General features: G+C 39.6%; 1 protein-coding gene across 4 annotated transcripts in view; it reads right to left on the minus strand.

Annotated features, from left to right (window-relative positions):
- Window positions 1-26760, minus strand: part of IMPG2 (interphotoreceptor matrix proteoglycan 2) — a 52885-nt gene that overhangs the window by 19876 nt on the left and 6249 nt on the right. For 2 of the 4 annotated variants that reach the window (XM_086883094.1, XM_086883096.1), the window contains 5 exons: window positions 20866-21032; window positions 12491-12522; window positions 12367-12390; window positions 3383-3429; window positions 2862-2953 (listed from right to left, as the gene is read on the minus strand). In XM_086883094.1, coding sequence (XP_086739220.1) covers window positions 2862-2953; window positions 3383-3429; window positions 12367-12390; window positions 12491-12522; window positions 20866-21032 — 362 coding nt within the window. Of the gene's footprint in view, window positions 1-2861; window positions 2954-3382; window positions 3430-12366; window positions 12391-12490; window positions 12523-13212; window positions 13520-20865; window positions 21033-26760 lie in introns of those variants that run through there. The other 2 variants (XM_086883095.1, XM_086883097.1) reach the window with 2 other exon arrangements.

The following is a 26760-nucleotide window of genomic DNA, read 5'->3' on the forward strand; positions in this document are numbered from 1 at the left end:
GAGAATTCTCATATTGAAGATAATTCTGTTTTCCATTTGGACACCTTCAGTGTAAGTCCATCTCATTGACCTCAGGTACAAAGTGAAGTACAGATGTGGGGGATGTTCACAAAGCAATTTAAAGTGCAACATGGCTAATCAAACAACTCCCTTGAGCCCAGTCAGCCTAGGCTGATTTACTCAGAATTTACTTACTCATCACAAGGCTCCTGCTTACTATTCCAGCTGGAAGACAGGGTACCTTTGCCAAGTTCTACATTTGGAATAACACCCTGCATTGTTCAGCCTCAGGAGGCGAAGGATCCCCCCAGATATACATTGGGCACTCTGAATGGGAGCTCTCTGAGCTAAAGCAGTGGGCTTTGCCTGCTGTGCCTACAGCTGCCCAAAAAGCCCCAGAGCAGTGGCTGTGCAACGCATCAGGATTCATGGAGCGATCATGGTTGTCACAGGCAGCAGAGAATGCCAAGTTTTAATCTAATTTGAATGACTGAGCATGCTTTCTGCTTAGTATTTTTAAAACACCACACTATTCCTTGTGGTATACTGAAAGACATTAAAAAAATAAAAAAATTAAGAATACAGATTTGTCTGGGAGGAAAGAGAAGGCTGGCTTGTTAACTTTAGCCAAATGTCTTTTGCTAGAGGTTTTGTCTTTGACTATTTACATACATGTTTGCTTCTTTTTTCCTGTTTAAAAGGAAAAAAGAGATCCAGCAAAACAGATCTTTTCAATGAAACTGCAGCTGAAGTTATGCATCAAGCAGGAAATGGAAAAACTTTCTCCAGAAAGTTTATCTGCCATCCCTGAGCAACTTCTACATTGTTTAGGAACCCTCTAAAAGTTTTTAGTAAATCTCTTTCTGCTCCCTCACATCCCTTTTCCACTGGATAACTGTCCAAAGACCGTAAGGACTGGTACATTCAACTTAGTTAGCATTTGAGAGATACACATTTAGCAGGCATATATACAGTGCTACCATTTGGTGATTTGCAACACTGTGTAGTTAAAATCATTTATCAGCACCTCAAAACCTGGTCCAGTCAACATACAAAGTGCAGAAGATGAACTTTGCTCGCTCTTGGCCTTGTAATCAGAAATGCCTTTTGGCTGCTAAGAGCAATGAGGTGGGATGTAACTGTACAGAGTGAAAATGCTGTAGCAGCAGCAATCTAATTCTGATTCCTTCCCAATTTACTGAGTGGTCCTATTCTCTGCTCCAGTAGAAATATTGCAGGCAGTTCTGTTTCAAAAGAAGAATAATGCTATTCTTGGGACCAAACCACAAGTTTTCTTGCTAGATAATTTAAGGTCAGACCCTGCACTTGAGTCAGAAGCTGGCTGCTTCATATTCTGTATTTACTCCAACATCAGAGCTCCAGTCAGCACTGACAGCCAGAAGAAAGCACAGTTTGCCTCAGCTTTATTTCAGGGCCACACTAGGTTATTGAACAGTATGGCCCAGTTAATCTCAGTACAATAAATCAGATATTATATAGTATATAATATTATACAGTATACTTATATGCAGAACTTGAAACTTTGTGAGCTTCTCTGTGATCCATTGAGCGTTTCATTTTTATAAAAAAATATTTATATTTTTATTTTAATTTATAAAAAAAACCCAAAAGCCAACTGATTGATACCACTGGTTTGCACAATTTTCTTCAGTCATGGTGGCCCATGAATACTGCAGTTGGATTTTAGATTGTGGGGTTAAAATTTAGTCCATAGGATGTGTTTCCTAGAAGAAAATACTGCCATGGGACCTATGTGGTGGCCAGTTCACTTCTACAGAGATGTTTTAAATATGGGGTCTAGACTTGCCTGTGTTGTGAGCTTTGGTTAAATATCACAGAAAGAGTGACTTGCAAGATGATAAATAAAAGTTTCCCTACATCAACTGAGGAAAAAAAGCTGAGAATCAGAGTCCTCAAGGCTGTCCAGGCCACCTCTCTGCTGTCCTATGCAATTGTACCCACAGACCCTTGAAACACTACTCCAGCAACCGAAGGAATATTGTGCTTCCATAGGAATAATAGTGTTCCACATTCTTCTTGGAGCTTTCAGTATCCAGTAGGCATTCCCTCTCTAGTCCTATGACACCAGAAAATATCTCACCTGATAGCTCAACTGATCTGTTATCTCCCACTGCTGGGAAAGAGGCATTTCAAAGCCTCTCCAAATGGAAAAACATCTGCCCAGGAAAATATCTTAAAACTTTAGAAATTCACACCCTGATTTTATTGATGCCATGACAACTTTTTGCCTTTTTAAAATATACCTCTCCTATTTTCGCAGTGCCCTTAGCATGCATACTTATAATTCCTTAAGTCTGATGTTTTAGCATAGTCCTGGTATTCAGTTAGGCCAGGAGACCAAACACCCTAAAGACCTCACAGCTGGAGGCCAGAAAGCTTTATCTTGAGAAACCAAGGTCCCCTCTAGTTCTGTAAACCTAGTTCTGTAAACTAGGTTTAGGCCCATCTGAAGGGGAAATACTTTGGGATAGGAGGATGTCACACTATCCATTGAAGTCTCTCAATGGAACATCTTTGTTAGATATACTGATTTGCAAGGTCTATAAAACTGTATATGTGATCTATTGTGAGTGTGCATTTCAGCATATTCCACCTTGTTGCACCACAAGAATAGTTGAACCATAAGAATCCTTATTAAACACTGAGGTAAAAACCCTTTATCCCTTAACCATGTCTGGCTCTTAATTTTAGGACCAAAAAACCCTAGTTTGTGTTACCACATCATATTAACAACACCTTTAATTGCTATTAAAATGCAAATGACCATAAAAATATCACGTAGGAAAGGCAGCAGAATGCAAATGAAAAAACCCACTCACAGTGGTGTCTACATGGTCATGCTCAGGGATGGTATCACCCTCAGGACTCTCGATGGAGACCTCATGAGGAGGAGGAACATTGGCAGCTGCATCTGAGTTTGAAAGAGAACAGTATTATTTTGTTTGGTTTTATTTCTATATACCCACAGAAGCAGTTCAGCAAGCATAAACCTATAGTCAAATTTGATTCCTGTTCCCATTATCATGACAGCAACAGCACAGGAGACACATGAAGAGCCTGAGGAAAAATATCCAACACACTAATCAGTATAAGATGCTAACATTCTGCCTAAGCAGATATATTTTTGGAAACATGAACTTAAGTGCAGTAAAAACAGCACAGAACTGATTTCTTGAGTAGGATTTTCATGATTCATAGGATAACAAAATGTCAGCACAGATTACAAATGGCATTGTAGAGGTGTAAAAATTCAGAGCTCTTTCTGAAATCCAAACACATTAAGTTCTCAACTTTCTGCTAATTCAGAATCAGCATTAACAGCAGTTAAGTAAAAACTGACCTCTCAGTGTGGTAACATCAGCATCCAAAGGTGGAGTAGGAGTCCCACTAGACAAAAAACAAATCAGAAACTGAAGCTGGATGTGGTAAGATAAATGTAGTAGTTTTTGATATTTCTGTGATTCTGATACCAAGAAGCACATGTGCAGAAGAAATTTTTCATGGTACAATTTTGCTCATAGCTTTATAAAAATTAGGCTTTGCAGTATTTCAGTTTTATTTTGAAACTTAGATTTTGGGTTGCTTGCATCATACATCATGTGCATCTCTGGGTTGCTAACCCTCTTATATCCCAAATGACCTGGAGTCCCATACAAAAACACATTTTGTCTTCTAGCAGTTCTGTAAAGAAAGCAAATGCAAAGAGATAAAACACAAAGATAACTGGTAATACCCAGTTTTAAAATACTCCCCAGTGCACTAAAACACCATAACTGCACTGAAATCACTGCAAGAAGATGTATTCTTTTCATCATTAATTTTATTCTGCTTATTTGTAGATCTTCAAAATGCATCAGTTTCCAAACCCCAGTTATGGGATTCACACACAGTACAAAACAACTCTGGGCCAAATGTGAAAAACATTTCAGAAGAACAATCACACAAGGACTGTCAGCCTGAAGAAAAACTAACAGCTTTGACACGACTCTTACAGTAAACCCAAGCTGCTTGGAGACAATTCTGTAAGCCTGGAGCAACTGTTAAGTTAACCAAGAGTGGGAGACATGCTCTGACAGAAACAAGTCTTTCCTGAATGAAGGGAAAATTATTTTTTGAGTTTGTCATACTGTTAATATATATGGCACAAGCTGTAAGACAGGCAGTTTAAGTGCTGGAGAGAAACTGAACAGGAAAATTACTGGAGTTCATAGTACTGAGATATTTCTCTCACTTCTAAAAGATCTCCTTTTTTATTGGTGATCACACTTGTGCCATGAAACATGCAGCAAGTCTTCACTCTAATATATGCAAAGTCAGGCATGGTTCCTGACCTTGCCAGGTTTAATTTATGATTCACATATTCCACAAGTGGTCTTGCAGTCTATCCTCAGGCAAAACTCCAAGGTGATATCTTGCTTCCTTCAGGCTGCATAGTCAGTCTTTGTATTACTCCAAAAAAGGCTTCCAGCACTAGCCAGATTCACAGTTACATTCTGCAGATACCAGAACAGCAGCATATGATCAGAGACCATAATTTTACTGAGTTAATGTCTGAAACCTTTTCTCTCTCTGCCCCTCACAGACATATAAGACTTACGTGCCAATAAACAGACCTGAAGGCAAACCTGATGAACTTTCTATTCAAGTCAAGAATCTTTTCACACACCCTTTCCCAGAGGGCACAGTCTAATCCTCTATATAAAGATTAACTATAACAAAACATAGTTCAGGGAATGTTAAACTGACAGCATTGACTCCACAACAATTCTAAAACATTAACAAAAAATAAAAACTTCCACATGAACAAATCAGAAAATATTTATTCAAGAGTTTAAACAGTACCTTCATGTATTTTCTTGCATAAATAAAATCAATGAGCCTCATGCAGGCTTTGGAGTATAGTTGTGCCTGCTTCCAGCTCATGGACACTGCTACCTGTTTTCAGCCAGCACAGTGCAAGACTACTTTTGAGTTTGCCAATTCTTTGGCAAACTCAGTAAATCTTCAAATAATTTCCAAGACTGGAAAATTTTACGAAAAAGTGTAATTTAGACAAGATAGCTTCTCAAGGATATTTTCTTAAGAATGCTGATTGTTTCAGAGGGATTTAGTTTCCTTACTCATTTGTCATCTTAGAACTGCAATAAAAACTATTGCTTAATTATTAATTGGTCTGATGAAACATTTTCCAGTCAAGCTCACCTAGATTCAAGATGCCTCTTTTAACAGTTTCAATAGGAAGTATATTACATCTACACCAGAGTGTCACCAAATTACAGCATCAGAGCATTTTAGTGCATCATGTTTCATGTTCAGAAGCAAGAATGACTCTGCTTTTCAGGAGAGGTGAGCCAGTCTGGGATTTTACTTTTACAAACTGTTCAGTCTAACTAGGGTCAAAATATGAACGCAACAAAAACAAAGTGATGCATAGTAAAAACTCTGCTACAGGATTTTTAATGCTCTGGTAAGTTCAAACCTATATATAGCCACTAGCTGAGCCTTGTATCCACCCCCTTTTCTAAAGCAGAGGACAACAAGGAACACGATTTGCTGTGCTAAGCCCTGATCCCAACCTGAGACGCATGGCACTTGATCCAGGTGGCCACAGGTTGGTGCCCAGCGTTCTTTGAGGGGCCTCCAGGCACTCCTGACCTCCAGCTACTGCCCCACAAGGCACAGGTCACCCATGGATCCCACATTGTCCCTGCCGGCCTTCTGCACACGTGTGCTGCAACTCAGGGCATCTCAAAAGGACCAAAATTACTACCTGACCAACTGAGCACCCAGTTCTGGGGTTAGCCTTGGCCAAGGGCCAAACACACATCCAGACACTCTATCACTCCCTCCATCTCCATAAGACAGGGGAGAAAATATGATGAAAAACTTCTAGGTTGAAATAAAGCCAGAAGGTCACAATACCTCCATGGGAAAATCAGCTTCGGGAAATCTAATTTATTGCATATTTAAGTACATTTGGGTAGTGAGAAGCAGACACATTAAAACACCACTTCTTCACCCATTCCCAGGCTCAACTTCACTCTTGACTGCTCTGCCCAGTGCTCTGCAGGGGCAGCAGCTCCTCCAGGAAAGGTCTGACTGCTCCCGTCTGGGTCCTTCCTCGGCTGCAAGGAATACGTAATTTGCCATGGTGCAGTGTCTTTGGCCTTGGCATTCTCCATGCCAAGAGAATTTTTCTCATTCCTTTTGTTCCCTTTTCCTCTCCCTGTGCCATGTTTTTTGCCCTTTCCCACACAGGCTTTTCCCTGAGCTGCCACAAGTGTAGGGCTCAGCCTTGCCCATCAAATCCATCTGGAGCCACCTCGGGGCAGCCCTGGACACTCCAGACAGGGAGCCCCCTGAACAAAGCTGCTTGAGTTTTTAAAGGAAAAATGCTCAAAGTAGAAAAGAAACCCCAAACAAAATGCTGTGAGATAAATCACACTTTCAAAAGAGGAGCAGTTTACAAATGGAAAGGCCTAATATCTTTCTTAAGTTCTGCTTCTAGATCAGATTACCGGTGACAGACACATCAAAGTGAAGTGCTCCAAGTTTCTAAAGTCCAAGAGGAATTTCTCTGTCACTGACCTCAACAAATGACAGCTCTCCAACAGGGCACTTGTCACAAGCATCACCTTAGGCACTGGTTTAGCCACATGGTGACTAAAGCACAGCCTAAACACAAGCCCAGGCCAGGCCTTGGGGCAGCCATGATCATGCTGGAAGGTGAGGTGAGAGTAAGGCCAATGTCAAGGTGAGAGTTCAGGTTGTGTAGCAAACCCAGCTCCTTAAGCAACAACAGACCACCCTCCTTGTCAAGGCCAGGTAATATACCCTTACTCTGACACTTGAGGGGCTTTTAAATAAAAGCCCCCAGGAGCTAACAAATTTTCTGACAGGATTCCGAGTGCACAGCTGGCTGAAAATTAAAAACCAAGCACTTAAATATCACCTACTAAAACCTTAAAAAATCTAACCAAACCAATCCAGCACCAAATTTGGTCAAATGATCATCTACTACTTATTTTCAAGAGGATGAAAATACAGTTTTAAGGATTCTAAGCTGTAACCAAGCTCACTTTACACACAATATTGGTTTTTCATTAGTTTAGCACAATTATGAGGTTTGCTTTCTTTCTGCCTTCTACTTTCCTTTAACATTTTTCAAATGCCTACTTTATTGATCACTTAAAAATCATCAGTTGTACAGGGCACCTCTAAGGAAGTCACTCAAAATGCCCATGGCAATGCATATATTGAATTGTCTGAACACATCACTTTTCAAGGTAAACACAGTTTCAAATTCCCGCTCACTTGCGCCACTTAAAATAAATGGAATTTTTCATGGTTTTGCCCCTGGACTAATCCTGGGCCCATACTTGATTTTTAATTCTACCTACACAAGCAAGCCACTCCAAGTAGAGGGACTGTATTCCAGCAAACAAGAGTTTATTGTGGATTTGAGACACAGACACATGAAATGTAATTTCCATTGTCCTACCTGCATGAATGATTCCCTGGATCATCTTGGCTGAGCAGTAAGCAAAATATAAAAACACACACGTATGTATGGAGAGGCAGGAAGGAACACAGACAAGCAGATGTCTAAGCACCAGAACAAACAACACTGCACTTGTGTTTCCTTGGCAGAAACAAGCGGTTTCAGATCACACAGCTCTCTTAGACACCAGGATCTAGGCAGCTGTAAGACCCATAAGGGCCTGGGAAGCTGATCTGAAGCAAACAGTGCTTATGGACAGCCTTTACATATTAATACAGCAATCACAGCTCACAAATACAGCTTACATTCCCCTTTTTTTCAAAAGGTATGTGCTTCTGTGTGACATCAGTCATGTCAGGAGAAGACTTGACAAGTTCCAGTCCATAAACAAGCATAAACAGAGTTCCACTGACTCATAGGCCTAAACTGGTTCTTTATGTGCAGCCATACTGTGTTATTAAGGAGAAACAACACTCTGGACCTGTCAAATGGGGCATCAGTGATTTCACAGCTCCCCGTGATGTTCTACAGAGGTATTAGATTTTTCTCTACATTTCTTTTCAAGGTTTAAGACAAGGCTTAAGACAAACCCAGCTTTGTGGTTGAAGAAAGTAACACCTTCAGATTTGTACTATGGGTTCTGGACACCCACCAGTTCGTTCATTATTTATAAGATTTTTGGTCAGTTTGAATGTTCTAAAGTCTAACTGGCTATGTCAAGCATTTCTTTTTCTTGAATAATATTACTTCAATTCTTATATTGCACAAAGGAGAGAAAGTTTTATTGCCTGATTTTCTCATTTTTAAATATTTCAATCACAGCCTTGAACTAACTAGCATGCAATTAAAGAAGTATTTTTATGCAATTTCAGAATGCAAGACAAAACCTTGTATTCAGATTCTCTTTTAATATTCACATGCATTTATCTTAATTTTCATTTAGGTAGTCCTTGAATTTTAATCTCTTTTGGTTCTAATTAAAGCTGGACAAACCTTTCATATTTGCTGCCAGACAGTAGGGAGCACAAAAGAAAATATAAAACTGAAAAGGAGTAGTGTGGAACTCTTCACAAGTGGTAAAGCTGTGCAGATGATAAAAAATATTCTGAAATGAGGAATATCACTACCAAGCCCACATGCAGACAGTAAAGAAACTCAGGTACATTTCTATGTCACTGCAGGCAGAACTGCTGAACTGATAAAATGATCCCAGCAGAGAAGACAAACTCCTACTCTTCCTTGAAGCTCATTTAGATAAATAGCACAAAAGCCAAAATGATACATCATCAACCATTGCTACCACCTCTGATAAAATATGGATTCTAGATTTGCCAATGTATTTCAAGGCAGTGAACATGGACAGAACACAGGAGGTCTGGACAAGATTTACTGCAACTAATTTCAGCGAGTTTAGAATCAGCAAGTACCATCAGAAAGAACACACGCCTCTACATATTTCATTACATTTTTTACATTAAAAAATGCTTCTGAAGAACTGAAAAAGTAGTGGGTTATTTTCCTCCTTTTCAACTATCCTATCCTATTTTTTCCTCAGTTTGCGGCTGTGCATATACCACTCAAGCAAGGCTATGGCAAAAAAGCTCTTGTTTTCCACTGCAAGAATTTTGTGCTACTTCTTTGCTTTCAGCTGATTCTCAAGACCTGGCTTTTGATCCCCCAGGAATTAGACAAACAGACTGTCCTATTGTCAAGAGACAGACTACAATATTAAGAGACAGAACTTCATTATGTGAAGTGCCAGTGGCCTTCTGAATAAAGCAATCAGTAGAAGTCTTTAGCTGATGTAGTGCTCTGAAACTTCCAGCTGGGGCAAAAACTCTACAATGTCCACCGCTCTGCACACATCTGGATTGTGTCCCATATATTGCTTTTCCTTTTGAGGTTTTCTCCTTGGTAGTACTTAGCTTAATCCCCCAGTTCCTAAAAAGGCCAGGTTAGCTGAGCATTTAACTTCCGTGAATGCAAGCGCTAAACCTTACGGGAACAAACTTTCATCCTGCTGTTACGTCACTGTCAGTAATGCCAGATTGGGAGTTATTCCAGGAACTAAACTACAAAAGCACCAGTCACCTTTCCATAGGCCACATTAAAACTATCCCAGCATTTAACTAGATGAAACCAGCTTTTTCCAGCTAGAGAGAGACACCACATTGACATCTAGGTAGGTTTATAAGAGTTGTATTCAACTACTCAAGTCACAACTTCAATTTTATAGCTGTTTACAGCTTTCAGGACAATTTTGATTTGATTTAGAGAGGTAGTATAGTTAAAAAGATGAACAGATATCAAGGATATCAAGTCTTCCATTCCAGATCAACCCCAAATTAAGAAATTGTTTCAAAGAAAAAAAAAATTGTTTCACAGAAAAAAGAGATTGGTCAAAGCTTACGTGTAGGTGCTACACTCTAGAACCTATGGCAAAATTTCTGTTGTTCTTATCAGTGGGAAAAGAGACAGAGAAATATGCCCAGGTCTCCAAAGTGAAATGTCTGGTTCTGCACAGTCATCAGAGACACTGGATCTCACCATAGGACAAATCAGACTTCAGCTAGACCCTCACTTCAAGGCAGCATCTGGCGAAGCCTGTCCTTCCCTGGCAGTGTGGGAATCTCACCTGAATATCTCATCTAGATACCCTGGATATCTAGATATTGAGGACAGCCCTGCCATCCCTTGAGACAAGACCAGAATGTTTGTCCCTTTTGACAGAGGTGGCACAGCTGGGTTACAAGTCAGCTGCGTTCAGATCCTAGCACTGCCCTGTCCTGGACAAGCCTGTCTCTGCACATGTGGGTCAGCAGGTGAGAACAGCAATGCCCAGGAGAGGGTAGAATTGAACTCACTTTCCTTTCTGCAGGAGGGACTTGACACTGGATTTACCATCCTCCAGCTTAGAGGCTGATAGTGGTCCTGGGTTGAGTACTTATGCCAATTTCTTACAGAACATTTTGAGAAGAACATTTATTCTGATCTTTACTGGGAGGTCTGGTTATTTTTTCAGGGAATAACACTGGCTGTTGGTGGTGTTGAGATGGCTGACTTACTCCTCTTGGGGTAAAGACATCTGGAGTTAGATGAGACATCATCCACCCATGACAGAAAATCACAGCTTTGTTTTTTATAGGACACTGGCTTACAAACTTCACATCTTAAACCATGAGTGTTCTAAGATGTCCAGAATAGTCTTAGAATAAGTTTGGATTTTATAATGGAAAAATTATTTCTACTAATTTCTCCTGATGTTCCATTACCCAGGGCAAGTCTACCTGTTTCTGTCACTGCTTCAGTCCTCTATCCCCCTCCTTAAGCTATAAAACACTACAATTTACAAGCACAAGGAAAACAACAAATTATAGAGCAAAATATACAGTAAACCCAAAATTTAAACAGATGGCAGTAATAAAGATACCAACCTAAAATTATAAACAATCTGAAACAATACATACTGAAATAAAAGCGGTGTAGTTTTGAGACAGATGCAGCACAGCCCCACGTGAACTGAGTTTGGTAAAGTTTGCAGCTGTCTATTGGAACCCCTTTAATGTTGCCACAAAACACTTCATAAGGTGGCTTTTGGACTAGTACAGCATTTATCCCTCTGATGCACCTTTCAATCAAAAGTTGGGCTTTTGCACTGTTCCTTTAGCCCAAGTTCCTTTAGTTGCTTTGCACATGTTTACAGTACATGCAGACTCTAGATGCATTGACTACAATTCCTCTCATGTATCTCTGTATTTACTAGACTTCCTGAATGATCTCACAGAGGGATGGCAGTAGGTTTTCAAACCCAAACTTCTTCAGAACAGATGGACACTGACCTGGAGGCTCCAGGGAGTGCTCTTGTCAAAGGAGCACTCAGCTCCACAGGACAGAGAGAAACCAACTTTTAGAATAAATTTTTCCATTATCATCTCAAATTATTAATTTTGGCATATGCTGTGGTTATGAAATCACTGTGAAGATACCTAATTTGAGAAGATGGGGGCTTTTCTAAGAAGTTTGTTCTGATTACTCTTCCCAGTATTTTAATTACTTGTATTTAGCATAGCTTTATGTGGCCTGTAAAGCAGAGAACTGAACCTACCAGTTTTTCAGTGGAACTCAGCACCAGATTATTTGGGTTTGAATTACCCCAAAAATAACAGCTTAGATTACGTTTTGAGTAGCAATGGAGCAAGAATAATTTGAACTTGTTTTCAGTTCAATAAAAGACATGAGAATAACAGCTCAAGTTCAGGTTTGCATTGGTACAAAGATACGACAAATCAGTTTCCAGTTTTACTGCCTTGTTTAAAGTGTGAAGAGCCTAAACAATCAATTCCCCTGTAACTGTTTACAGAACACATCTCTTGAAAGTCTTTCAGAATAGCATTTCAAAATATTCCTTTTTCTTTTGGTTTTTATGATGATGGCCAGGACTACCTGAAAGCCTTTGGGAAAGATTTTCAAGACAACCAGAACACAGCTATGGACACATGTCTTTCCCAGAAGAGATTTCCCCCACTAAACCTCTTCAGGTAAATAGCCTGTGTCTGTGCCTGGCAGCCTGACAGCCAACAAGGTGATGACACACTTAAGCAGAAGTACAAGTCTCAGATTGGCTGAGATATTTTGAGCATGCCAACCATGCCAGGACAGAGATTCACATGCAAGAACCAACAGGTTTCTCCACCACACTTTTCTATACATCCTTTTGCACAAAGATGAATTTTGTTCATCTTCAGTGCACCGATCAATGCCAGCAGCAGCAAGAACCAGAGAAATGGCCTGTCACTAGCCTGTAGAAAGGGAAAATTACTTACCCACATGACCAATCAGCACAGGAACTGACAAAAAAAAGAGAGAAAAGGTTACAAAATGTCACAGCTCAGCCTTGATGTTATCTCCAGAGAGAATAAAATGCAAGGACAACACAGATACACTCACCTGCCCATGGCTTCCTTTGTATAGGCCAGTTTCTGGAAAACAAAAACAAATCCTGAATATATTTGAGTAATATAAGGTGAAATAAATTGAAATGCAGTTTATACCACTTTATTTCATTCTGCATGCTGAAATTATTCTAGTCTCTGTGTTGTCATTTGCTAAGTTCAAAATTTATTAACAAAGTCCCTACTGTAAAGGAAATATGGCTGACATTTCCAAAATAGAATTGAAACTCAACATCAGGCAGTGTAAAGAGTATTAGGTTTGCCAGAGGTGCTCTACATTTATGCATTTTCCTGCAGTGTCCTGTAGGTACAACATTGTCCCATGTTAGAGGATGCCAACAATAAGAACCTTTTAAACAAGAAGTCTTCAGAAATTCAGTATTACTTCTGCTACTTGTGTATAGATTTAAAATCATCTTTTGAAAGTAAAGCTACAGCAGAATTAATCTGATGACTTTGCTTATGGTTATACAAGTGGCAGGAATGATAGTTTTTCATGTATTGGTGTAAAAAAGACTAAGAAGGGATACACAGTTCATATTTTTTTCATCAATATTCTCATGGTATTACTGCCATTAGTTCTAGAGGAGAGTCAGAGAAGCTTCTGTGAAGAACACCACAAGAAGTGGAGGAGGTCCCAAGAAATAATAGGAGCTGTTGAGAAATAATGCTGTATCCTGCTGCTGTACCAGTGTAAAGAGAATATCAAATACTTACAGAAAATTATTGTCCATCCACACAATTTCTGTTTCTCTGCTTTAAGGGATCAAAAAAGGATTGTTTGGTTGGACTGCTTATTGGGCTTTCTTTGTATAATCAATGCAAGTATATTTTTCAGTGAAAAAACAGGAAGTGAATCAACTTAAGTACCTTCTTTGAAATGAAATTACAGTTAACTTTAAACATACTATTTCCACTTTTCAAACTTCTCTGAAACACACCCCCATGTATTCAGTGACCTAAGGACTCTCACTCTAAGCTGTCCTGATGGCTCTTCGTGTGAAGGAGGGTTGAAAAAACAAAAGAGCAGATTAGCCTGCTTACTCTCTTCACCTGTGTTTTCCTGTTCTTCCTTGGAAAATGAAGAAATTCAGCTGTTATTGATTTGGAGCCATGTCAGTGAGCAGCCCTCTCTTTTTTTCTAGGACACATGGGCCTTGTGACTGCAGCTAGAATGGCAGGCAGTTTGGATATCAGCCCGAGCAGGGCTGACAAAAATACTAATTTCAGTCAACTTGCCTTTCAGCATGTTCTTTGACCAACATTTAGTATACAGCTCCATTTAATGAAGCATTTGGAGATTCTTTAGTATGAAAAACTAAGACACAGCAAGACTAGTTTTAAGCGGCAAAGAAACCGGGTAGCCTACAGTGGAAACTCTAACTTGGGGCCACTAAAGCTGTGTTGGACTTTGGGTTGTTTTTTTAAGGGGTCATGATCTATACAGTGCCTGTATATTCACCCCTAGTGCACTGGGATCTACCAGGAAGAGAGAGACTGATTACCTATCTACAAGATTTTGGAAAGTTATCTGTAAATAGTAGCTCAGTAAAAAGCATTTGTTCTTTAGTAAAGGAGATCTTCCACACTCAGCCAGTCAGGACGATTTGTAGCTACTGTTAAAACCAACCCCAGTTATTACAGGCCTCACAAATCTTTTCAATATCTAGTGCTAGTCTGTACCCTGCAGCTTTACTCACTGCTCCTCAAAGGCCCCTGAGAGCAGAGCTCAGTGCAGCCCTGACCACTGCCAAGAGCAAAGGAATAGGGACACCCCAGTGAGAGGTGCCTGGGCCAAAACTCTGTTGCAGGGCAGTCTGAAGTGCTGGTGGCTCTCCAGTTCCCTGAGTCTGGTTCCCTGGACTTAGTCAATATGTCTTGTTATTTCCAAGTCATCTGTTCAACAAATTAAAAGGAGAACTTATAAGAACCAAACCTAAAGTTTCAAATTATTATTTTAATGGACAAAATCTAGAAAAATAGACTACATATAGAAAAATAGTACTACACAGTCTCCACAACCACATTTTTTAAAAGGCATCAAATTACTAAATTGTCATATAATTTCATAGTAAACTGGCACCCCCTATTGCTAAACTAGCATGGTCTGCAATAGTTTGTAGTGTCACTGTCCTCCTCTCTCTCAAATGTTTAATTTGCTTTCCAGCCTGGAGTGGAGGCAAGTGATGACATGACTGAACTCCATGGCAAACATCACTTTTTCCCCCCAGCAAGATGCCAAGGGCTCTCAAATTCTAATACTGGCTTATTTAATCATTCAGGACAGGATAGCCTTTGCCAAAACACCTCACCTCTCTGATTCAGTTCCTTCATTAAAATGGAGGTAGGAATTTACCTACTGCACACAGACTGCAAAGATTATTTAATATCTTCATCCTTTCAATACTTGAAGTGATCTATAAATAGTTCTCCATAACAGCAGCAGCCACACCAAAGCTAAGGGGAGCTTTTACTCGCTGAAGCTATCTCTGGCAGGTGCTTTGTACAAAATTAGGTCTCTTGGAGCAGGACCTTCCTGACATTATTATACCAATTCTCCTAATTCTGGGAGCTGAATTTTGTGTCTGTTGCTCTAGTGCTCACCTTTCTCAACAGTTACTTTACATAGGGATGAGTTATCATGAATTAACACAAACACATTGAACACAGGCTACAACAAATCACATACAGTACCAACCAGATGAGCTTCTCTCAACCCATGATCTTGCAGAAAACCAATTATATAGGACATTCTTTCCTGATCCTAAGAGACTACCATTATGCACAGAAGATAAAACATCCTGAGGGTAATCCCAGGCAGGAGAAAAAGGCAGAGGAAATGTCAAGGAGATCTAAAATAATCCCATATTAGTTTAATCCCATCTCTGTAGTACTGTACCAAGCACATTTGATTTAGCCCAGCTATACACCTCACTTCCAACAGGAGAGTCATACCAAAGGATGATTCTCTATCTGCCTGTCCTGATTCCCCAGTGTGGTGCTTGGCAGAGCCACGCTGTCATGAAGGCAAGGCCACAGCACTGGGGATTATGCAAGGAAATGGAGGACCATGTCCAGAACTGAAACTAAAGAGAAAAGACAGAATAGGGAGCAGTGCTTTGAGGCACATCTCTGACAGGTAAGGTAAAAATATCGTCTACAGTGAGTTAGAAGAGAAATAGCAGGAGAAGCTTAGTGGATCAGATATCATTTCAACTATTGCAACTTGAAATGAAGGCTATATATATGTGTATATATATATATGTGCATGTGTATATATATATGTGTAAATATATATGGCAAAGGGGAAGGGGTTTCCTTTTTAAACTAGAGGAGGCTAAAACTTGCAATGCAAAGAATGAGAGTCAATAGGAGAACAGCAAGTGCATGGATAAAAAATGGGTGAAGAAAATCAGGCATTATGGCTCAAAGGAGGGCAATTGAAAATTTTTTTTTGCATGCATATGAGAGGATGGGGCATGTGAAAGAGCAGATATTATCTGCTTTTTTTCAGATTTAGAAGAAACTAAAGGAGGTATTCTATGCAAAGAAAAAAACGTAAAGGACTGGACAGAGTGGTTAGGACATTCAATTAAACAAAGACAATGGTTAGCAAGGAAGGTCACAGAACAAGGGAAGAGGAGAGACTGCAGAAGAGACCTTTCACAGGAACCTGAGGAACATAAAATAATCTGCCTCTGCAAAGTATTCAAACAACAGCACTGGGAGTAAGTGGTTACAAATAATTCATATAGCTGGAATGCTACATCCCACCCTTGAACACAGCTCTCAGAATTCAGGGAAAATCATTCATTTTACTTTGCTAAGTACCCATTTCAGCATGCTAAGAAGGTGTTTTGTTACACTACCCATTCAGGCATCCTCAGGCAGGGTTGCCTTCTCCCCTCTTACCCTAATCTGTCCCTGAGCAGTTTGTGCTGCAAACACACTGAAGCAGATAGAGCTGCTCATGGCCTGGAAAGTCAATACTACACAAAAGTGCTGCCGAGTCAACACCACTGGAGGGTTTCCATCTTGTCCCAGGAACTTTTCCAGTTGCCTTTTGGTAGGTTAGCACTTCCCATCACAGTTTTGGGAATTCCTGGGAAAATTGTCTGCATTTTGACTCTCAGGGAAAGCTCTGCCACAACCTCCTTTCCACACTAGATCTCACTTTAACTCTTGGCTCTCAGACCCACTAGAGTGGGCAGAACACAAATTTCCCTCTCACTGACAACCAAAAAAGTCTCACAGACCTGCTTCCTTAGGAAAGGGTTCATAACCTAGTTCCTGTTGTCCCATCTGCCCAACACTGTCAGATATGTTATTATTGACATGGGGCTGTACAGGAGCCCTCAGCAGGTATGGTCAAGTATCTGCTCAACAAATCAAGTTACATGGATTCCTTTAATGCTTCATTTCTCATAATAGCTTTTCTCAACATCTCTACTCATTTTAGATTGTCATCAGACCTGTAAGGAGCAGCAACTCCTTAAAACTTTATTTTCTGAAATTTGATTGAAATCTGAGGAAATTGAAATTATGACATGTATTACATGTCCACATTGGGAATGCAGGATGAAGACAAAACTTGACACTGAAAGCCCTGCAGTATCAGGCTTTAAGCTGCTTTTTGCTATGGACTCAGGAAGGAGTCCAGTATGCCAGCTGTAAATTCTCCTATGAAGAGCACAGGTTGTGCTGCTTTGGCAGCAGCGTTTCAATCTCATAGCAAGTCATCCATGGCTCTTAGGAAACCAATATTTACTTTTGCTTGCATTTCTTCTTACTTGGAGTTTCCAAAAATTTTTTAGCACAAGTGGGAGCATGGCCACAATCACAGGGCAGAGTCAGGGCAAATTTGGCAATACTGGAATTCCAAACATATATATCTCAAAGTGTAGAATGAGGATGTTACAGAGGATGAATGTTACATTCTACACAACAAGGTTTTACTCCCCACTGAAATACAGCTACACAGTAAGGAACACAAGACAATTTATAGGAAGGAATGTTTACATGAAGATTTATACTGAAAAAAAACACCCTATGGATTGGAATTACCTGCTCCATTTGCATTTCTGTCAGGAATTGAAAAAAGATGGGTTAAAAATCTCACAGTTTGTTAATCTGTTTAATATCCACAAAAATTAGGTAGAATAGCGTTCTTCCTATATGAGATACTGTCAGTTAACATGATCACACAAGTTAAAATGAAAATTCAAGGGGAAAAAATAGATATTTTAAATCACTTTTTATGCTTGGCATGAATATGTCCACCTGCTCCTTCTGAAAATCTGACAGGTGATCTGCTTAAAGAAATTCAGGAAAACTTACTGTATATATATATATATATATATATTCTGTATTAGTGCATACAGAATATCCATGTATATGCAGATATTACAGAAACCCACAGAGGAAGACCTCACAGCTCCAAGACAAAAAAAGAAGTATGAAAGCTGAGACCAGCAGCTGGTCTAAGCTTCAACTGATACCCAGTAAGAAAGTATGTTAAAAGTAAGAGAAAGAGAATTTTTCTCAACATGAACTAAGCTAGGATGGAGCAGACATTGTGGCATCTGTGGGAGTGTGACACTGATTATTGGGGATTAGAGGATAGGATAAGAAAGAAAACCAAGGAGGAAGGCTAAGAAGATAGCATTTAATTACACTGCTCATAACAGAACCTCCACACTACAACAAAAACATCATGAAAGCAATAATTTTGCTGAATTATTGTTTATTAAAAGCAAACCACACAGATTCAATTTTCCTAATTTTCAGGTACACTGAACTTCTTTAGAGAGAGAGGGGGAAGATTCAGGACATGCAACATTTCTAAAAATTAAATTTCATGTTGCAATCTACCAAAAAGTAGTACAAAAAGACACTTTGAAATAAGACTGCCAGAATCTGCCAGCATGCCCATACAAAAGAGGCAGAAGAGCAATGCTATGACAGCAACAGCCAACATATACCAAAAGAAAAGCAGAATTACTTTTATCTAAAAACTAAACTCTAAAACTCTTATCTCAGGCTCTAAACTAAACTCTTGAAACTAAGCACAGATGATTTGCAGACATTGGGGAGCAGAGGAAGTGGTTTTTAATGAGTGTAATGGTCAAACCAAAAAACAGTGCAGAAGTGAGTCTTCCTTTTAAGCAACAGTGTGGCCATTTACACATATCACACCTGCCCACTACAGAGTCCTGTGCACACAGTGAAATGACAGCAGCCCCTTGGTGACAAGTGCTTCATGCTTTAGAAATCAAACCTAAGGAATGGGGGAAAAAAAATAGCCACACCTGATCATGACTAAATGAATGAACATTCTGTAATGAGAGGGAAACAAAATCCCATTAGTAGTGGAAAGGCTTGACCATAAAACTTGGTCTTCTTACCTGGTGAGAATAGAAAGAACAAGAGAGGGCTTTAGAAATTGTGTTTGGCCCCACAGGCTGAGCCACAGCTTTTACTACCATATTAGACTGGGGCAAGCAACTAACAGGAAGAAGGATGTTCTTAAAAGCAGAGATGAATCCACTGCATCTGTTTGGACTTAACATTCTCACAGCTGCTTTGGAAAGGTTTCACACTCTGACAAGAATTTTGTGCACAAGCACATATGAGAAAGGTGAGTCAGTACTAGAGCTAGCAATTAAATCCATTCTCTGACCCACACCTTTGAAAATATCCCGTTGGATCTTTTGACAGTGACTGACTGGGGGATAGGGTGCTCTTGCCTCTTTGTCTTTGGTTCAAAGTCAAATCGAGTTCAGCTTCTTATTCCAAGAAAATGCACCTGGCTGATTTGTGACATTTTGTGGAGCACAGAGGTGGCAGCATTGAATCTCTTATCACATCCTAGTCTGCCATCAAATCAGCCCAAGAACCATTGCCTTTTACCAACTGTGCTGAAAGAAGACAGAAGAATGAACAGACTGTTTTCCAGAATATGGCATTGCTGAAGGGAATATATCCATTTATAGAAGAAAAGAAACCTAAATAAATATAAACCTTCTGAAAATATCAAACCCAGAGCACTTTATCTGACTCCACTGAAATGCTGCACAGCTATACCCAAAAAGGGAGAGCAGCAGTGGGAGGTTAGATGCATCATTTCCAAGAGCAATTTTGATTTATTTTAATGAACTCCCACTATAGATCATCTCACTGCAAAAACTGAACATAAAACAGTTACATGCACTGTGTGCATTAAAAAAAAAAAATCACATGAATTTTATTTCTCTGTATCTTTTTGCAAAGACTTCTAAGGGCAACAGCATCATTAGACTTCACAGAAGCAAGCTTTGGCTAGCAGCACCTGGGAAGACTAACATGCAGGCCAAGGAAAAAAAACACTCTCTCCATTATCCACATTCCTTAGTGTACATTCCTAGCCTAGAAGTCCAATAAAAAAACAGGAGGGGAAAAAATCAGCGCATCCACAGGGACTGAACATTATTGTTTCTATGGGGTTACACACTTAAGACTTACAAATTTCATAAAACTACCCATCCATTAGTTTGAAAAAGTAATCTTAAAGAAGATCCATAAGCCACCACACATTTTAAGAAGCCTTTTATCCAGAGAAATTAAGATATCTATTATACCTTAGATGAATACGAAGTCAAGCACTTTATTTAGAAATTCACAAACTCCTGAAACTACATCTTTGTATTTCATTTGAGACAGGCTTTTTTAGTTTGACTTAGTATTTCTTCTGTTTTCTTTAAGTGAAAATAAACTTGAATCAACAGAAAATATACCAAGATATTCAGCATTTTTTATTGTCTTGTTTTACACTTGTACACTGATTTTAACCTGCAGCTTCCCATGGTGAGTTATGTAATGTTACTTATTGCCTTCATTGGACACCAAAGTTTTTACATTTATAAGTACACTCATTTCAATCAGGCAGCAGTGCACAGACATCACAGACCTGTAGAATATCAAACAGATAATTATGCCATAGGGCTTGGTAGCACCAGACCTACATCTTAGAACTTCCTGCTCCCAAGTGCCATTTGTGCTGAAGGCACCTCAGTGTGCAGCTCAGAGCAGGAAGGCTGCTACACACCCCAGGGGAAAATTCACCACAGCCTGACTCACCTCGTGGGTCTAGACACCATCTACTTGTCAGGAACACATCTACTGAGGACAACACTCTCTTCATCACTGTTGCTTTCCCCTGCTTTGGGCCAACCACAACTTTGTTTTAGAGCTGATCTCAGAACTGCAGATCCCAGAGCTGGAATACCCAGGCCTCCCTGTTGTAAGGCTCTGTCCATCACTGCCAAATACCATGTGCCAAAGTTGCACACTGCAGTGGGACACGATGCCCTTGCAAGCTGCTGCTGCACCCACCTTCACAATCAGGCTCCGGTGCTCCTCAGACTGGCTGAAGTTGGTGCCCATTTCAAAGATACTCATCATGCCTTCCTCACACAGGCTCATCCAGGTGTTATATTCCTCTCGCTCCGGCAGCCTGTCCCAGAACGTCTTGAACACCTCCCAGACTGTTTCCTGGCACACTGAAGGCACAAGAAAGGTCTGGTGTTAGTACAACAGGAGTGCTTCTGTGGCACATGTGGCCAGGTTATTACTGTCCCAAAGTTGTGAGCTTGTCAGCACATTAACACACAGAACACAGAGACCTGACATCTACATGGAAATGTGGAAAACACTGAAGTGACTTAAATGAAGATACGGTGAATCTTCCACACTCATATTCCACACTCTCTCCCTGGCATTTAAAACTGAAATAATTAAAGAAAATTAAAGAAAAAGAAGAAGAGAGCATGAGAAAACACTTGTCTCTTATCATCAAGAACAACAGTATTTCCACTGAATGAAATTGTCATTTGTTCACTGAATTGAATTTTTAGAAGACCTAGAAAACCAAAATACTATGGCAAATATCCTCATAGGAAGTAGAGGTGAAGCTTAATTTGTAAGAAAGACTGTGGCAGTGATTGAAGTCTAGTAAGCTCAGTCAGTAACAATTCCTTCAGACTCAGAATTTAAAATACTGAATACAACTGCATTCATAATTCAAAAAACAAGGCAGGATGATGACAAAATAATATGCTATGAAATAAGCTAAGCTCTAACTCTACTGTTCACTGAGAAAGAACTGGACAGCTCTGAATAGTCAGCCTGAAAATTCAGGTTTAATAACATATATATATATATATATATATCTCATGTCATATACTGTGCTGCCTAGTTTAACCTCCCAACCTTGCACAAGCTTTTTTTGCCAGTCAGAGCAGTTGGTCACATGATGCTCAAGCAAGGATAACTCTGTGACCCAGGATAACTCAAAGAGAGAAAGGTTTATAGGATTTCTCTTGTGTCCTGGAAAAGAGCAACATTAAAAGGCAAACTCTCTAAATCATTCACACCAAATGCCATCCTGGAGGTGTAGCAGACAAACCTGCTTTTTGGCCTTAATCTGATTTCACTACTTAGACAGTTCAGCAGAGAAATGCTTTGCATTCTGGGAAAGTCCAGACATCACAAGCAAGCCCTTATAGGAGAATAAATCTATCTCTAGAAAGTAATTTTCTTCAATCAGCTTTAAAATTAGCTCTGGGCTGCCAAACCCAGTACCTTGCTGCTACTTCTTCTCAATGCTTTGTTTCCCAAATTTCAAAGCTGATTAAATGTACATATATACAACTTAACACATAGATCACATAGGGAAACATTTTCATTCAACCAAGAGATGGACATTTTTCTTAAATGCAAAGGCTTTACAAATAACAACCTTAAGGAACTCTTTCCTTTGCAGCACCACCCTTAAAGCTGAGCTGACTCTGGCACACTGGATGGCACCATGCAGGAAAAGTTCTTTTCTTCACCCTGAATTTTAATTTTTATCAGACCAGTTGAGACCATTCCTCTGTTGTGGAACTCTACAGATACAAAAATATTTCTCATTTTCATGCCACACTCCTAGGTTTATGACATGGAGATTAGCATTGTAGCTCATCTGGTATGCATGACCAGACAATAAAATCCCCAAAATCTACATTATTTACTGTCAGTAGTGTATTACTGTTCCAGCACCCCTCTAGCATCTAGGTGATGCCTTGAGAAGGCTGACCTAGACCATGGGCTAGACAGAGTTAAGAATAAAGCAGGTATTTATTGAAATGCCTTAAAGGATACACCTAGGGCAGTACAAGAGCTTGGCCAGAGCTACAAACAAGATGGACCCAAAATGGTCACAAAATGAATGACTGGTCATGAGGTCTTGCATTTTTAAAAGTTTTGGTCCATCTGCAAACTGGGGTTAGTTGTCCAATCTCTGCTTCAGGTTATGAAGTCCCATCTTTCTTGTTTTCTCTCCTCAGTCCAGCATTGTTTATGTTTTTGGGCCTGAAACTTGTAACAATTTTCCTTGGTATCAAATTGGAAAAGGAATTGTTTTGTTTACCTACTCTGTGAAGGGAGCTCACTAACACTTAACATGAAGCTCAAAATGACAGGCAGCACAGAATATGGAAAATATGAAAGCTAAAACTTAAGGCATCACAGGCAGTTAACTTTATCTGTAAAACACACTAATATGGAAAGTATTGTCCATGTTTCCAATCAGTATGCATCTCTATTAATCAGAAACAAATAGCCAAACTGACAAACATCCACGTACCATCTCACATCCCCTCCTCAAGTGACACCTGCAAACCCTTTGAGGGAGAGACCACATCTCCATCTGACCTCTGTACAGACCTCAGGCAATGAAGCCATAATCCTGCTCTGGGATTTCTGGTTCCTGCAGGAGTACTAATAAGCTTTCTGAAGCAGAATAATTCTGTAATATTCTCTCTACCATCCCACCTGTAAGAGCTAGGCATCCAGGAAAAGACTGAAGTCTAGTTTCAAATCCAGAGGCTTACACTAAGGAATATCACTTGCTCACATTTCTTTTGGTGGTACTTGTATCCTACATACCTTTCACTCCAGGTGCCACATTGTGGAGCAACAATCCTGCAATGAGATTACTCCCTGTGGCTGGGATAAGTCCTCAGCAGACTCTCAGTAACAACTGAAGCCATAGAAACACCTTGAAAATACATTGCAGGGACACTGTCTAACCCTAGAGTTTTCATATACCAACAGGCAAAGGACTGGCTTTCCAGTTGCAAGTAATTGATAATTTTCCTTAATGGTCTTAAACAAGTTTAAAATAAATGTGATGAGACAGTGTCTTGCCTGAATACAAGCTGCTCCCATATAAACAGTTGTTCCAATCGGCTCCCAATAGATTAAGGATTTTCTGTGTGTCCTTTCCTTTGGAAGTAGACACCCCACTGAATTCCAGTACCAAAGGCTTTGCACCATCTGTGGGCTCCAAGCCCATTAATTAGACCTAAGCTGTCAACACAGCCATGTATTCTGCAAAAGGAAGAAATTAGATGTGGATAAAGAGTCACATTTTGTCCTCTCCAGCTGTTTCCACTGAGGTGAGCAACAAGTTGGACAATAAAGTGCAAATTCCTTCTGTATTCTCTTCCTTCCACACAGTCAGAGTGTGTTAATTCTGACACATCAGGAGGGATTAAAAACTCCAAGCAAACACCTACCACAGCTGCCATTTGAACATCTCTGTTAGCCTTGACAGGAAGCCTTGGTGAGCTGCTTGCCAACACAATCACCCTGCAACCTTGTTGACACACAGTCCAGTCTTGTCACTGCCTTGTTTATTCCAACTGGCCAGTTTGTATAGCAGGGAACTCCTTCACAGAACAACAAATCCAGGCTGTAAGGGCTCAACAAAAGAACCATCCTCAGATGTGTTCTACCACAGGAGGCTCAACAGTAAATTCACGGACTGGCTATGAAAGACTAAAATGAAATTTCTCTCTTTCTTTCTTATAAATATTTTCATTGTTTTACAGTTAGAAGAGAGTTGCCATTTCAAGCACAGAGAGAAAACAACACTGAATATATTCAGTATGGTTCAAATCACAGACATGTTAAAAAAGAGACAAGCACAATTCCATCTTGCATGTCTCCTTCAGGAATGTCAAAAAGGGAGCCAATTCTTATCTAGATTTGACATGGCCAGAAGGGAACTGAAAAGACACCACACTCACAGTGCACTCAAGTTGCCTAATAAGTATCATCAACCTTCTTTTTAACTTGAAGGTGGAGCCCACTCTGATGGGTGTTCAGCTATCTGTAGGTAAGGCAGGTTTTTCAAAGTTTCTCAAATTCTTGAGAAGTCCCATTAAGAAAAACATGTTTTTCATTAACTAGATTTTAAACATTCTGAGACTGTAGACAAAGGTTGGAGGTACAAAACCAACGTTAAACAGAACTTGACTGGAAGTTTCAGGTAATAACTATAACTTACTGTTTAAAATAATTCACTATCTTTCCTTTCTGTCCTTCCAGAAACTTGCCAGTGTCTGTGTCAAATACATTACCTAGACATGCTGACAAAAAACTAAAAGCAGCTTTTGACTAAGATTTAAAATAGCAGCTCCTTCAAATCTAAACAGAAAGTTAAACAAAATGAGAGTCAGGGGGACCAAAAAGTTTACCACTAAGTTTTTCAACTAGAAATGCAACTCTGGATTTATATTTAAACATTTAAAGGAGATTGAGAATGGGGAAAAAAATGCTGCATGAGAGCTTATAATAAATTGCCAGAAGGCAAATAATTCAGAGTTATAATTGAAGCTGCTGAGCACATTTTGCATTATGATCTTTCCAGTGTTATAGATACATACTATATTATTGGCTTTTTGCAAATATTAAAATGAATGTTATATGTATAAGGTTAGAAAACTTTGTTGTATTAATATAGTTCCTTCTATTTCTGTTATTGATGAAACCTAGAAATAGTGGTATAATACACATATATGTATATATGGCATAGTATTAAAGCAAAAATAACTTTTGTTTGTATAACCCAAAGACTGAAAAAGATGGTCAGAGACCCCCCTCCATTCTTAGATTATCTTATCCAGATGTAGAAAGCAGTGACCAGAGCTCTGGGGGAGGAATTTATTGCACCTCTGTTATCAGTGAATGTGAAACTCAGTGGAGCCAAGAAGATTGATCTGGTGGGGAGGGGGCGAGTTGGGACTAAACAAAGAAACATCTAAAACTTAAGAGGAATATTTGAATTATGTATGAGAATTTATGAATATGGAGTAGGGTTCTGTTTTTAAAGGACAATCTTTTGTTAGTAAGGGGTAGCCTCGGCTGAATGCTGAGGCACCCAGCTGTATTTGTATATTTTACTTTATTTCTATCTCCTAATTGTCTTTCTATTAAACTTTTAAAATTTTATATAAAAATATGTGAACCTCGTTTTTCACACCAGGATTTAGTTTTCGAAGACTAGCTACAAAATTCTTAAAAAACAAAAAGCAGGCAGCCCTGCCAGCACGAGGAAGAACTGCTGAGCAGACCCAGCAGCACAGTCACCACCACCTGAAGAGCTGCTCTTCATGTGTGGATCTCACACCAAACTTTCACTAGCCTGCCACAGGGGCACAGATATGTGTACCAGGCCCTGGAGGACAGGATTTGTGATGAGGCCTCTAAATCCCCAGCAACTGATTAAAAGCATCATAAAATCAAGATCAATCTTTTAAGGCAGTGAGCTAAGAGTCTTGAAGCTACACGGGAGTGGGAAGGTAAGCTCCCCTGGAAAATTGTTTCCTTCATCCCATGGCTGCAGTAATAAATAACTTGTATTTTTAAGTTAGTTGATCTTTTGACTATCTTGCAGTTTTCCTCCAAAGAATTCAAATGTTAAAAAAAAATGAAGGCTTATGAGAAGAGAAGCTCCCTGCTACAAGAGATGTGATCAGGTCCAGCTGACTACAGGAAAAGAAATAGTTGTGCTGAAGACATGTAACTGACTGGCACAATAAACCAAAATTCAAACCAAGAATGCAAATGACACAGCTTGGTCTGCAGTTTGTCTCCAGTATATTTTGCATTATATATTACATTTTCCATGTACACCATCCTGAAAAGTCACTTAACTAATCACTGATATAATCATTTTCAACATGGAAGAGGAGCTAGGAAAAAATTAAAAGATTGGCACATTTGGTCCATGCTCTTGTTCAAGCTTCCATTGAGCCAAGTGTCACAGGCACTTGAAGTAAGCAATGTCTTAACCTTTAAGGGTCATATCAGGTTTCAAAGGCTGCTTCAGAAAGCCAGACATGTCATAAGACAATGGGAACTGTCTATCAGCATAACTGCTTCAAAAGCAGAAAAATCCAG

The sequence above is a fragment of the Cyanistes caeruleus genome, chromosome 3, assembly GCF_971803275.1.
Source record: "Cyanistes caeruleus chromosome 3, bCyaCae1.hap1.1, whole genome shotgun sequence".
In the NCBI taxonomy this organism is placed as follows: domain Eukaryota; kingdom Metazoa; phylum Chordata; class Aves; order Passeriformes; family Paridae; genus Cyanistes; species Cyanistes caeruleus.